General features: G+C 45.0%; 1 protein-coding gene across 3 annotated transcripts in view; it reads right to left on the bottom strand.

The window, feature by feature from the left end:
- Positions 1 to 6530: 6530 nt before the first annotated feature.
- The window catches only part of IRS4 (insulin receptor substrate 4), a 28675-nt gene continuing 20364 nt past the window's right edge, over positions 6531 to 14841 (bottom strand). For 2 of the 3 annotated variants that reach the window (XR_008598101.1, XM_054996166.1), the window contains exon 2: positions 6531 to 9497. Coding sequence is in view for 1 of the 3 variants with exons in the window: in XM_054996166.1 (XP_054852141.1) it covers positions 9493 to 9497 (5 nt within the window). In the remaining 2 variants the exon portion in view is untranslated. The remainder of the gene's footprint in view (positions 9498 to 14841) is intronic. The other variant, XR_008598100.1, reaches the window with a different exon arrangement.

Below are 14841 nucleotides of genomic sequence, written 5' to 3'. Positions count from 1 at the left end.
CGGGTCAGTGTTGAGGCATCAACCCTCTCCTGCCAGTTGCCCTGAGAGGAGAGTGGCGGGAGCAGCAGCTTTCCTACTGGGGTGAGCCACTAGACCTCTGTGGGGATCAGGATGTCAGCCCTCCACATTCAAGGCCTTTCTCCTCTCTGCGAAACTATATATAGAGGGGGGGGCGGGGGCAAGTGGAATTGCTTTCACACGTGTCCAAGGCTCTTCAGTGATGGTGCGCGGGTTTCCCTTTTCCACACTGGAAAATCCAGTTGCAAGCGATTGCTAAAGTCCACTGAAAGTGCATCCTCCAATGTGTGTGAAGACAGCAGCAGTGTGGCGTAGGGGTTAGAGAATTAACTAGGATCTGGAAGTCCCAGGTTCGAATCCCCCACTCGCTGTAGAAGCTTCTTCAGCAGGGCCAGCTACACACTCTCAGGCTAGCCTACTTCACAGCGTAGTTGTGAAGATGTAACAAAAGAACGGAGAATGATGTTGTAAGATGCTTAGGGGGGGGGGTCCCTATTGAGAAGAATGAAGGCTATAAGTAAATAAATAAATCTGATGGAGTCAAAAGCAAGAAGCGAAAGGGAGAAGTTGCTGCCCCAGTTTGACATCTAGTAGCCTGTTTGTTTGTTTATTTATTTATTTATTTTAATTGACTATTTCTCCATGGAGCCCAGGGTGGCAGACAGAATTCCTCCCTTCTCACTCTGTCCTTACAATAACAATGGGCCGTTTCCACACGGCTCCCTGCTGCTCGTAACAACCTGGAAGATCGTGCAAAAAACGTGGAAGATTGCGTTTTCTCGTGCGAGATTTGTGCAACGTCACGTGACATCACGCAAATCTCACGTGAGAAAACGTGATCTTCTGTGTTTTTTGCGCGATCTTCCGGGTTGTTACGAGCAGTGGGGAGCCGCGTGGAAACGGCCCATGTGAGGTGGGTAGTGCACGACTAGCCTCAGGTCACCCAATAAGCTTCGCCGCTGAGTGAGGATTGGAACCCAGACCTTTCACATCTTTGTTCAGCAATCTAACCAGTGTACTAGGATGATGTTATACCTCGCGAAGCCGGCTCTGGTGCTGCTTGTTCGGGGGCCTTGATGGCAGCTATGCGAAAAGCGAAGGCAAAGCACTTCGGCGCTCTGCGGGCCTAGACTGAGATTTGTTACTTTGTTCAGCGTAATTAAGTTGTAGCTGAAGTTTTCCGAGATCAACATTGGTGAAATATTGCCACATTTTAGAAGATATTGGAGGTTTTTTTAAAAATTCAAAAGGCTTTTAAGACTTGATGTGTTTGAAAATTTTCCATTCCTTTTGCTACTCCTGCACTAGCAAGGCCAAAGAGAGAACGTGTTTACTTTGAAAACGAGAGGGGGGGGGGAATTCCCAACAGAATTGTCCAACCTGAAAAAAAATTCCATCCCTGCCCCCTTGCAAAGAGGAAGACGCTACAAGCTGGGCGAGCAGAAAAGCCCAAGGCAAACTGCAGCTTTGAGCAGTCCCACCACTAAATGTGTACACAGATACACTTTGTTATTTAAAGTGTATGGTATTTCCTAGCCTGCATTCTAACAGCATGAGTCACAGAACCACATGAGCTGTAAGAAACTCTCTTTCAAGAGGAGCCATTTGGGGGAAGCTTGTACTCCTAGGCCTGAAATTCTCCACTTTTGCTTCCGTGTGATGCATTCCCCATTTACAGCTGAGGCCCTGTTCTGGCTCAGGGAAAAGCTCTAAGATTGCCTTGGAGGCCCTGAAGTTTTGAAAACCCCCGTGGGAACCCCCCCCCCCCCCACAAATCTGAAACACCAAAAGAGGGTTTTTAAAAAACGTTATTCAAATTTTCTGTTTGGAAAGATTGCAGAGGGTAATGGATGACGGCTCCCAAGTCCCAGGTTCGAATATCTTCTTGGCTGCACGCTCACTAGGGCAGCCTCTCTCTCAGGCTCCGTTCATCTGGAATGTGAAAATCATTATACTGAGCTACCTTGCAAGGATGTTGTGAAGATTCCTAAGAGGATGGTTGTGAAGTGTTTGAAACACATGAAATGGGCTATATTTATTTACTTACTTTACATTATTATAGCCCACCTTTGTCATTGAGGCTCAAGACATTACATAGTGTCAGTAAATGCAAGCTTGTATGTTTTTTAGAGTTGTCAAATGAATGTGGTCTAAACTTTGAGGTGCCATAAACTTAAATCAAAACCTCTGCTTAAATCAAAAGTCTGCTCTTATGACTTAAAACAGCGCTACGTATCCTATCCAACAAGGTGTTTTAGGAACAGGAAGAAAAGCTTTGCACTTTGAGGCTGATAAGGGGAAGGAATGTATGTGGATGCAGGACAGGTGTGAAAAAAATCACCAAAGAGGCAAAGGATGAAGGGAATTGAGTGGATCCTGCCAGTAAACTGGCACACACACCCCTTCCCAGGCACCTCTGCCAACTGTACCCATGCCAAATAAGTGAGTTTGTTTAACTGAAGGTTAAACGCCCAAAACATCAGCAGGTGAAAAATTACCACTTTGGTAATACAAGATAAACATCTATCACATGGGGCTCTTTTGGTTATCTGCCAATTTACCCAATACTAAGAGCCTTGTATTGTCTGAATGGACCTAAAAGGCTTTGTAGAATCAAGACCTCTGGAGCTCAGGAGTAGAACTAAGAGGGTTTGTCCTAGGCAGCAGTTCTCTGTTGGGTACGGTGCTGCACACCTGTGAGCGTGGATCCTATCTCAAGGAGAATCAATTATGCATTGCCTTGGGAGATGTCTGTACTCAGACCAGGAAGCCACAGTGTAGATTCCGCCACCTGCCACAGTCCCTCTTAGGATCAGCATGGCCAGGAACAATCCCACCCACCCCCATTACCTGAAGTACTGTACCCGGAGTACTGTGCCAGCAGCCAGTCCTCCCAGTCCCCTAGATGAGAGATGCCTGTGTATTGAAATTTCTTTGAAATCAGCTGTATCTGCCTTGAATCTGAGAACAATGACAATTTTTTTCCACTTGAAAAAATGGCTGCTTTGGAGGGCAGACTCTATGGCATTACACCCCATGGAAGTCCCTTCCCAGACCCTACCTCCCCCCAGCTCCACCCTAGGGTTGCCAGTGGGGCCTGGAGTTCTTCCACAATTACAACTGCTCTCCAGACTACCCAGATCAGTTCCCCTGGAGAAAAAAGCCACTTCAGAGAGTGTGCTCTAGACCATAGAATCATAGAGTTGGAAGGGGCCATACAGACCATCTAGTCCAACCCCCTGCCCAGTGCAGGATCAGCCTAAAGCATCTCTGACAAGTATTCATCCAGCCTCTTCTTGAAAACTGCCAAGGAGGGGGAGCTCACCATTCCAGATGAAATCCCTCTCCAAATCCCCCCCTACCCAGGCATTGCCCCTCAAGCTCCAGGAATTTCCCATGCGGGAGTTGGCAGCCCTACTCCACCCCCAAATCTCCAGGAATGTCCCCACAGAGCTGGCGACCCTAGCCGCATCCATGGTTCACAAATTCAGCCAGGAGGGCAGGCAGCTATAACGAGTCGTGGGGTAGAGGAATGGCATGGAGGAAAGGGTTGAGGTCTCTCGAATGCACTCTCCGGGGGCCAATCCTTGGCATCTCTAGAGGAACAATCGCAGGTGGGAAGTCTTGGGGAAGCAATCTGAGGATCTGTAGACCCAGGAGAATGGGCCCTGCTTTGGGGGCAGACCAGTGTTCAGTGCCCTGATGTAGTAGGTGGCTTGATTGACCATTTGCATTTTTGGCCCCCTTTTTTGGCCCTGACCAGAATACCCAGGTGAGCCTAATCTCATCAGACCTCAGAAGCTAAGCAGGGTCGGCCTTGGTTAGTAATTGAATGGGAGACCTCCAACGAGACCAGGGCTGCAGAGGCGGGCAATGGCAAACCACCTCTATTGGTCTCTTGTCACGAAAATCCCACCAGGGGTTGCCATAAGTCAGTCATGACTTGAGGGCACTCTCTGCCGCCACCTCTTTTTTGAGGGAGATAAATCCAGGTGAATTGAATCTCTGTGCAACTCCACATTGGTGCTGAGGACCCAGACCACTGGGGTGGGGTGGAGCACACCTCAGAGAACTCCTCCCTTACGTTGAAGAGATGTCTTACTAGAAACCATCCCTCTACAAAATATTTTTAATTTTTGACTATAAAAAATTTCAAAGGGAAATAAATTCCCTTTTCTTTACTTTTGACTAGGAATAGATTCCCTCCCCCAAGAGCAAGCGCTGTATTTTTTTGGTTCCGTTTATTCAATTCTTTTTTTTTTTGTATCTCGCTTCTCTCTCCAGTGGGAACCCAACTTCAATTTTCCCTCCTCCATCTTATCCTTGTGAAAACAACTCTGTAAGGGAGGCGAGGAAAGCCACCCACCGTTCCTGGGGAAGGTGACTGGTATTTACAGGTCTCAGGCTCATTATAATGGGGAGAGAAGAGAGGTAAAAGACACTGGTGGTATTTAATGGCATCTTGTTTGTTTTTAGAAATGTGGAAAAGCCAGACGGGTCGCTTGCCAGCATAACTGTTAAAATGCTTCAGACGCTGGCTTAGGGTGAAGGGCAGTGTGTGTGTTAGGGGTCAGAGGACCTTGAAATAGCTCTTTTGGCTGTTTGACTGCTGAGTAACATGCGCTGCAGCACAGCCCCTTGCTCTGGTAAGGACGTAAGGGGTTGTGGCCTACAAAGGGTGACCTGTAAAGTTTACTATGATCAAATGCTAATTAAGATGCATTTCTCCTCAATTAGCCCCTTCATTCAAACTCAGGGACTTTGCCATAACGAATCCTGGATCTTGGCAGCCTGTTTCCAAACCAGGAGCTGCTCAGCTGGCCGTTATGCAGTCGTGGAAGTTGGGAGAACTTGCAGCTATTGCGGTGCTCAGAATTTTTGTCTATTGCACGCTCAAAACCAATGAACTCTGAACCAGGCGACAAGTGTCTGAACCAGAGCTCAGGTCCAATGAACTCTTTCACAGCAGAGACCACTACAGCAATTATTCAGTTCAAAATGTTGCAACAGCCCTTGACAGGGCTGGGATAACAGCCCTTGTTTATTGACTGCCAGTATGGCTTTCTGCCGGGGCCAAGCAGCGCTGTTTTGTTTTCTTCTCTTCTCAACATATGCTGTTTGCTATAACATGAGGCCCAGCGAAAGGGGAGCTGGCCGGGGCTGGTCTGCTTCACCCAGAATGCACACAGAATAACCAACCATTTTGATTTCTTGATGGTTAAGCTTTAATTGTAAGAGGGAAAAAACAAAATCAAGATGGTCCATTTATGTGCTTGATCAACAGGGGGGAAACTTTTGCAAAACTGACCTTTCACTATTTCCTGAGTTTACTGGATTGTGCTTTTAATTGGGCCTTAAAAGAATTTTTTTTAAGTCCATAACCTCTTACAGAATATGGACTTTTTATTCCCTCCGTTAAGCTGCTAGTTGCTTTTGCGACGGGGGCCATTTTTACACTGCTTACCGGCCACAGAACATCGTGCCAAGCTCCCGGGACGACAGCGTCTTCCTAGCGCGATTTCGCCAGGAAGTTCTCAAGCAAAATCGCGCCAGGAAGACACTGTCATTCCAGGAGCTTGGCACGATGTTCCTCATGTGCCGACAATGTCCATCTGCTCTGTACATTGGACAAACCAGCCAACCTCTGCGCAAAAGAATAAATGGACACAAATCTGACATTCGAAATGGCAACGTCCAGAAACCAGTGGGAGAACACTTCAGTCTACCAGGACATTCCATCAAGGACTTAAAGGTCGCTGTAGTTCAACAGAAACATTTCAAAAATAGAATCCAATGGGAAGCTGCTCAATTGGAATTCATATGTAAATTTGACTCTGTCAAGCTGGGACTGAATAGGGACTATGAATGGTTATCTCATTATCAAAAGTAACTGATTTCCTTTACAGAAGCAAACTGATCTCCATATCAGAAGGAGCTGTTTGAGAGCTGTTTGCATCTACTCCTCCCTCCCCTCCTCTATATCTGACCAGTTTCTTCTTGCCCTCCATGCATCTGACGAAGAGAACTGTGATTCTCGAAAGCGTATGCTACAATAAAGTTGGTTAGTCTTAAAGGTGCTACTGGACTCTTTTTGATTTAACTTTCCTAGTGGCTCTCCCCTCTTCACCAACTGCTTGAGGGTATTATACTCACTGGAAAAGTCAATACTAGGAGAAGCTGAAGCCAGTAGGAAAAGAGGAAGACCCAAAATGTGATCACTTGACCCAATAAAGGAAACCACACCCTCCAGTTTGCAAGAGTTGAGCATGTCTGTCAGAGATAGGCCTTTCATTCATAGGGTTGCTGTGAGTTGGAAGTGACTTGACAGCACATAACACACATGCTTGCTAACTGTTAAAAGCCACCTTGAGTGCTTTTCAAAAGCAGAAAGGCAAGATATAAACTCTCTTCCTTAAGCAAATGGAAATTTAAGCCCACTTTTAGCATTACGGGGATGTAACAAACCCTCACATCATAGCGAGCAGTTTTAAAGGAAGACACACACACACAACTACCATGAACACATTTACTGCAAGTAGCTCTATGGAAAGCCAATTGAGATAAATATAAACACTATACAGAGCTTCAAGCCAGTCTCCCCAAATTGCAAATGTGCTGCGTTTTACCATGAAAAACAATGTAACAATATTTACAATGGAAGACACAGCCGGATCAATCAGCTCAAACTTTTAAACAGATCATTGAAGCAGAAATAGCAAATATAATGAACAGTTTCAACCATATATGCTTTAGTTTGTACAGACAATAACTGTCCTATATCAAATTAAATTTACAGGACAAACATTGTTCCATCATTGTTTGTTTGTTTTTTCCGTACTATACAGCAGCATAAACGGGTGGCTGGAAGATTGCCCACAGAGTGATATGTTTTACATAGTTGGAAAACGGCCTTCCAGCACAATACTGAATAAGTTAGTTGCTGTAAACTAAGATAAAGAAATTGCATATTTCTTATGCTGTGCCTGTTAGTATTTGTACCAGTAGAGTTGAGGTTACCCATTTGCTTATTTTATTCGGCATTTGCAAAATCAGTGCTGTATATTGTACCTCCTCAGCCTCAGAATCTAATATGTAAAGTATGTAACCCTTACTAACCTTTCCCCCCTTCAATTTATCTTGTGAACTATCACACAAATTTCATTTTTCAAATAAAAAGATGTAAAGCTTTTTTTTTAAAGGCAGTACCTATTGCATTGTTAATTTACAGAGTCCAAACAAAACGTATATGGCAAGACAGTTTTGTGGTCTAGAAAAGTGGTCTCTCGCTCTTTAAAAAAAGTTAAAACCTGTTTAGCAGCAACTAGTTAATTGTATTCTTGAAAACCTTGCTTTTCTAGATTCAAGAACTACTCGTCTGTGCTTTTAAACTCTGCAGCAGCTTCTCCATTCGGATTACCGGGCACTGCATAACCTCATGGATACCAACTACATTTGCAAAAAGTTACCGATACGTTGTGTGACATGAACATTAAGACTAGCCAAAAAGAGATTCCATTACACAGTAATCAACATCAAAACTGACAGCAGGGTCTAATTTGTTATACAAACTTGTCTAGTATTTTGAAAAGGTCAGGTGTTAAAAAGTGAGGCAACCCTCGCTCAACACTTGTACAATACACACTGTAGAGGAATACCAGCTGTGTGGTGCCTGAGGATTTGCGTACCGCTTTCAACCCTTTCCATTATCAGTGCTTCTAAAGATTAGTATATACTACATGTACCAACTTGTGTACCGACTAGTGTCTTGCTCTTTAATGACATAAACCCACAAAGTGAGGTACCTAGACTCTGCCTACAATTTCCAATTATAAACATCCTCTAGAAAGAAAGTGTCACCCTCTTATTAGGCATAATTATAGGACATGATTAGTTATGGATTTCCCCCCTATTTCTGAATATCAAAAAAGTGGCTCCAAATAAAAGGGAAAATGGTTAAGTTTAAGATTAAGGGATTCTCTCTACAAAGGCTCTCTAGGCCATCAACATTATAATGCAGGGGTAATATACAGAGTCTGCATTTTTCATTTGAACTTAAAAAATCTTAAGCAAAATGTATAATTAACAAATTACTACAAGATGTAACAGGAAACTTAACTTTAATCAGATATAACCATTTTTAGTTCTACTAATTCCAGATATGCTCAGTAACAAATCTTTGATTTGAGCAGACAAGATCTTTTTTTTAAAAAAAGGGGGAAGATGATATAGGCTCCAAAAATTTCTGTACCATAAAGGACATTTTTTAAAAAAGAAGTCACTTAAGTCCCATTCCTGGTCCTTGAAGCCCAAATCTTATATTGTCTTGCGCCTGCAGCGACGAAGCCTCGCCATGAAGCAGGCGTATCTTGCAGCCTGGGAGGAGGGAGTCACAGACAGCCGGGTAGTGGGCGAGGGCTTTAGAGGAACTTGTTACGGCCGAATCCATTGAGGATTTAGTTGCAAATACGCTCCTCTGAATTCAGTGGGCTTCCTCTCATGCAAGATTTGTGCATTTTGCTTACTTTATGGTTTCTCTGGGAAAGAAAACAAGAAGTCATTATCCCCCCTTCTGTTTCTGAGCAGTTGCTGCTACAATTGTAAAGCATCAGCTTATTATTCAACAGAACTACTCTGAAAAGACGGCTGTTTAACTGCTGAGGGCTAGACGGGAGCAGAGAAGTGTCTCTCCTTCCTTTGCCCAGACAGGAAGAAGGTAAATAAAATGATCTTCTCTTGCAGCAGGCGCAAGACAAAAAGGGCAGGCACCAAAGAGAGCATGCACGGGGGGGGGGGGGGAGAGCGGGCGAGAGGGCAATACAGAGGGGGCAAACAGATCCTCTCAGTCTCCTGATTAGGTGACAGGAAAGGCTGTGAGCACTGGAATTTACCATTCAGACCAGAGGCTGCAAGCCTAAATTGATTCTCTTGAGACTTGCAAATAAGTATGCTTAGGATCATAGGTTCACAGCCTTAAGCTATTCTTCCCATCCTCTCCCAGTGGATTTTAGAACTGTTCTCCAAATAATAATTCTAAATCATTTATATAACATGTAAGCAATCATTTCAAGTACCAGAAAAGCAAAACCCATATTAGATTGATTTTTCAGACACCAACTGATGACTTCTCAAAACAGAAACTGGTGGGGAAAGAGCAGAAGTAGTACAGGAAGCTGTCATCATTTCCACTCCAGCATTCACATTGTTACCCAGACAAATATGCTCAGGGGTGGGGAGGGGTGGGGAGAAACTTCTGTCAAGGCTCATCTATGACAAAGTGTTCATTCAAATTAGCACGACTGTAGACTCAACAGCCACTCGGTGAAAAATCATTCCAATGAAGCATGTCCATGTCCGTGCTGGTGGAAGTGAATAGAGATGGCTGAAGATGGGCTCTGCTTCCAAAAGCACCACACAGTTATGGATATACCAGCTGGAAAGCCTGCTCTTCTCACAATGGTTTCCATGGTAATGCCATCAGTCTGGAGGGAAAAAAAAATATTTTAGTGCAAGAACAGAAAAAGACCAGCTTGGCTTATTGTATATGGTTTACAGAATGCATGGCATTCGTAGAAGTTACCCAGTTATTCTTACCACAAGACCAACTGTCTTTACGCCTAATTATTTTCTGACCCAAAGAGTGAGCTTACTCTTCTTCTTCACGGTATCGTCCAGCCTATCAAATTTACAGTAGCACGTGAACTACATACCATGGCCCTCTGAGGCAAAGACCTGATTTCTAGATCCCATTCAGGAACACAAAATGGGAGGGTGAGGTTATGAACCGTTCTGCAAGATGCAGCAATATAGGAATGGCACGTGGCATAGGACCTGGAGCCTTGCACGGTTGCCTAATCTATCCCAAGGCTTGTATATTGAATACTTTTCTTCTTAATTGATTTCTACCAGGCTCTTAGCACATTCATATTGTTTCAAGAACAGATTATGGGTTACAATGTTCCACAAGGGGAAGAATCACCAGTGAAGAAACTACAACTCCGTATCCCTTATAGTTCTGAATAATCTAGCATCTTGAGAGACTTCTCCCTCTGACCCCTTCTTTGTACAATATCAGCTACAAAAGAGCAAAGCAATGGAGTTAGCCTGACAGAGTGATGGTTCCCCTGAAGGTAGCATAAACGCAAGAATGTTCATCAAGCCCAGAGCACAGGGATCAAAACTTCAGACAAAATGTGTGGAAACATCATTGTGACTCAGTCCTATTATCTAGCACCTGGACTCTTATCAATTATGGTCTGGGGGTCATAGCAACGGTCATAGCAGCAGTTTGATGAAGATTCCTTCCCCAAAGGGTAGCATAAAGGTCAAGACATGGTGCTGGTCTTACAGCAACATTCTTGACCAAGTTTATAGCAGCCACAAAAACATTGCTGTAATTCAGATCTGACTAGGAACCATGTTGCAAAAGAGGAAAACTTCAGTTCCTCAACTCTTTCAAACTGAAACCCCTACTTGCTCTGTTCAAAAAACACATCAGGAACTCCATGTTGTGTATTACATAACAAGTTCAACTGGTTAGATGGTTTGAAGTTTTTTTTAAAGCTATGTTAACATTAAAATTACAAGATAAACACATATGGTGGACATGCCCACCATATGAACCATATGACAAGTTGTTCATGTACAACAGCTCACCTTGAGGACTGGGACATTTTATTCATGGTATCACAGGTAAACAAGAAGTGGTAGAGATAAAATGTCTGTTTTGTCTGGTGGGCTCTACTTGCCAACAACTCACTTGGTGGGGCCAGATGCTACTGGGGAACTAAGTGGTCTCCATGCAATGGCTATATTTTTTTAAAGACTCCATTTTTCTTAAATAGCCACATTATTCAGACAACCTCTATCATTATGCCAGCTTAAATACTAGACACACAGATGCTAACACTGAAGTATAGTCCTTTAATAAAATCCCTTGAGTTTCTGACAGCCAGTGCAGTGCAACAAATAGAGTGGTCATTGAGAACTGAGGAAACCTAGGTTCAAATCCTTCCTCTATCATAAAGCCCAATGGATGATGCCGGGCCAGTCACTGCCTAACCTACCTCAGAGGGCTGTTGTGAGAATAAAATACAGGAGTAGAGAACCATTAAAACACTTGGAGCTCCTTGGAGGAAGAGTTAGAAAAATTGTGATCATATTTTTTCCTATCACAGCAAACAGTATTTTGTGCTGTTAATACGTTCACTATCTTGCCCTGGTTAAGAGTGCTCTAAGATTGTTTTTGTACATATGCTTAGACAGGACTATGCCTTTGGAGTAGCAAAATGTACACAATTACACTAAAAAATTTCCCTCGCACAACTTAATTATAATGATGCCTCTTTATAAGCAGTAAATGGTACTACAGCTCTGCAATTAACAGATCAAAGGAGGGCAGTTAAAACTGTATGGGAAGAAGTGAATTGGGTTCTTCTCTCCTTCCGGTTTTTCCATTAACCTGCTTAATATATAAAATGAGCGCTACCTGACTTTGGTATTAACTGCAAGCTCCCTGCTGTCCACAGTATTTCCTCATGGAATGCTGACAAAATTCATTACATTAAATGCACATCAATTCTTTAAAGGTTTATACTTTTTAAAAGTGTTGTACAGTTGCTATAAATAATCCCAATGTAGAGTGTAACAAAATAGTTACCAAAGACTGTAATCAGTTCCAAGAACTCCGCAAGCGAACTAAACAGGCAACTTCTCTCGCTACCAGAGACTCACACTTCAAACTGTCCATCAGTCAACATGGGCAAAGACATCCCTTTCATCCCACCCCCTCCCCAGCATTTCTAGCATGATCATGAACCGAGGGTGTGAATCATCAGATAGAAACAGGCTTGATTCCCAACGGCTGGAGCCACTACAAGAAGCAAGCAATTCTGTCTCCCACTCCTGTGACGTCTCTTTACTTCTTCCTGTACAAATGAACGGCTGTCATTCCAGTCCTGTGCTCTAAAGAACACTGCTAAAACCATGGTGAACTCTGCCCTCCACCACAGACAGCGGACAGTCCGGTCTTCACAGAAATGGATCCCACAAGGGAAGGCAGTCTGCCCCTCAACATCCGCCCCACTTGTCATCGTGATGGACTTCTTGTTAGTAAACTACAAATTCTGTTAATACATTAATTGCCAAAATGGTGTGCTTAAGCACACTTACTGGGAGTAGGATTTCCTTGTAAGCAAACTGGAACACAGGAGTTATGGCTTAAAAAAAATCATCAGCATTTTTACAACCTTATTAAAGCACCATGCCCTTTTTTTATTATGTCCTTCTTCAAACTTAGCCCCTAATATAATTTTATTTTTTATACCACAAATGCATATCCAATGCAATTTGTCATATTTTTAGTAAAATGCATATACAGCAATTACATTTTACTTGGCCTAGGAACTTTGGCCACTGTGTTAAGAGTGAGTTTTAAACAAATGACTCAAGGGATACTAGGCTACTATAACAGCCACTGTACCACTACCCAGCTCTGGTTAAAGGAACTAATTTCAGGGAGACCCGCCCAGGGAATTTCCTTACACTAGAAAGCCGGAGGGCTCGAGGCTTGCAGGTCAGGCTTGCTCACTTGTCCAAGCACCTTGGGAGCATTTCACCTCACCATACCTGCAGCTTCCTAAGAGCAGGGTCCGGCATTGCAACAGACAGGGCTGTGTGTGTTCCAGAATTCCAGAGAAACTGCAGAATGTAGCACAGGCCAGAGATGTTATCTTCCTAAAAATCCCAGTGTAGCCTATTAGAAAAAGCCACTTTCTAGACTTTATAACCACAGCTCAGCAGAAGTTTTTCTGGAGCACTTGCCTCTGCTATTGCAGTCACAAGAAAATGGAATGTCAAATATAAAAAAGGAATGGCTACCAAGCTGCAGATGTTTCTGCACCTTCAGTTATAGTATAGTGAAACCCTTAGAGCCCCCTCATTTGGTAATGATTCCCAAGTGTCAGTTTTCATGGCAGGCTGTCAGCAATGACACAGAGAGACTTATGCCAATGGACAAGGAGATGAATAGCTTCCTTTTTATTTATTTATTTATTTATTCAATTTATATACTGCCCATCCCAGGGGCTCTGGGCGGTGAACAGTTAAAATTGATAAAAACAAAAACTAAAATCAATATACAAATAATAAAACAAATTAACAAGGTGCAGTGGTGGGGAGAACCTTCCCCACCCCAAAGGTGGGAGGCCGACATGGCACCGCCCCCTTCAATCACCAAACGCCTGGCGGAACAGCTCTGTCTTACAGGCCCGGCGGAACGATAATATGTCCCGCTGGGCCCGGGTTTCCATTGACAGAGCGTTCCACCAGGCTGGGGCCAGGACTGAAAAAGCCCTGGCCCTGGTTGAAGCCAGGCGGGCTTCCTTAGGGCCGGGGACCACAAGTAAATATTTATTCGCTGATCGGAGCGATCTCCGGGGAACGTACAGGGAGAGGCGGTCCCGAAGATATGCTGGTCCCAACCCACTCAGGGCTTTAAAGGTAAGAACCAACACTTTGAACCTGATTCGGAATTCAACTGGAAGCCAGTGCAGCTGGCGCAGGACAGGTGTGATGTGTGACTGGTAAGGTATACCAGTCAGGACCCGTGCCGCCGCATTCTGGACCAGTTGTAGTTTCCGGATCAGGCCCAGGGGTAGCCCAGCGTAGAGTGAGTTACAGTAATCTAGCCTGGAGGTGACCGTTGCATGGATCACTGTAGCCAGGTCCTGGGGCGTCAGGTAGGGGGCAAGTTGCCTGATCTGACGAAGATGGAAAAATGCAGACTTGGCATCCAGGAACACACCCAGACTCTTTACCACTGGCAAAGTTGCCAGTGGTGTCCCATCCAGGGCAGGGAGCTGGATCCCAACATCTGGCAGCCCCCGTCCCAGCTGCAGGACCTCCGTCTTCACTGGGTTCAATTTCAGCCTGCTCTGTTTCAACCATGCCGTCACAGCCTCCAAAGCTCTGGCCAGATTGTCTGGGGCCGTGTCTGGCCGGCCGTCCATCAACAGAAAAAGTTGGGTGTCATCCGCGTATTGATGACAACCCAGCCCAAACCTCCGCACCAACTGGGCGAGGGGGCGCATATAGATGTTAAATAACATTGGGGAGAGTATCGCCCCTTGGGGAACCCCGCACACCAAAGGGTGACGGGCCGATAGATCTCCCCCGAGCGCCACCCTCTGTCCCCGACCCTGGAGAAAGGAGACCAGCCACTGTAAGACTGTCCCCCTAATCCCCACGTCGGCAAGGCGGCTGGCCAACAAATCATAGTCAACCGTGTCAAACGCTGCTGTGAGATCAAGTAACACAAGCAGCGCTGACCCGCCTCGATCCAGATGCCTGCGAAGGTCGTCTGTGAGGGCAACCAAGGCTGTCTCCGTCCCATGGCCAGGACGGAAGCCAGACTGGAATGGGTCCAGGACTAGAGCATCATTCAGGAATTCCTGCAGTTGTACCGCCACCGCCCGCTCAATCACCTTGCCCAGGAACGGGAGGTTCGACACTGGGCGGTAACTGGACGGGTCGGTGGGGTCCAAAGATGGTTTTTTCAGGAGGGGCCGCACTACCGCCTCCTTTAACACTCCTGGAAAAACCCCAGAGCTCAGGGAGATGTTAACAATGTCCTCCAGATGATCCCGTAGCTCCTCTGAGCTGGCCTCCACCAGCCAGGATGGGCAGGGGTCCAGAGGACAGGTGGTTGGCCTCATCCCCTGCAGGATCCTGTCAACATCGTCCTGAGAGAGCAGGCTGAAATGGTCTAATACGGACCCAGAAGACGGCCAAGGGGTCTCCAGTTCCCTTACTGTATCAACAGTGGGT

This window comes from Eublepharis macularius, chromosome 13 (genome assembly GCF_028583425.1).
Source record: "Eublepharis macularius isolate TG4126 chromosome 13, MPM_Emac_v1.0, whole genome shotgun sequence".
Taxonomy (NCBI): domain Eukaryota; kingdom Metazoa; phylum Chordata; class Lepidosauria; order Squamata; family Eublepharidae; genus Eublepharis; species Eublepharis macularius.
Note: the sequence above shows the minus strand (reverse complement) of the source record. Positions and strands in the feature narration are given on the sequence as shown.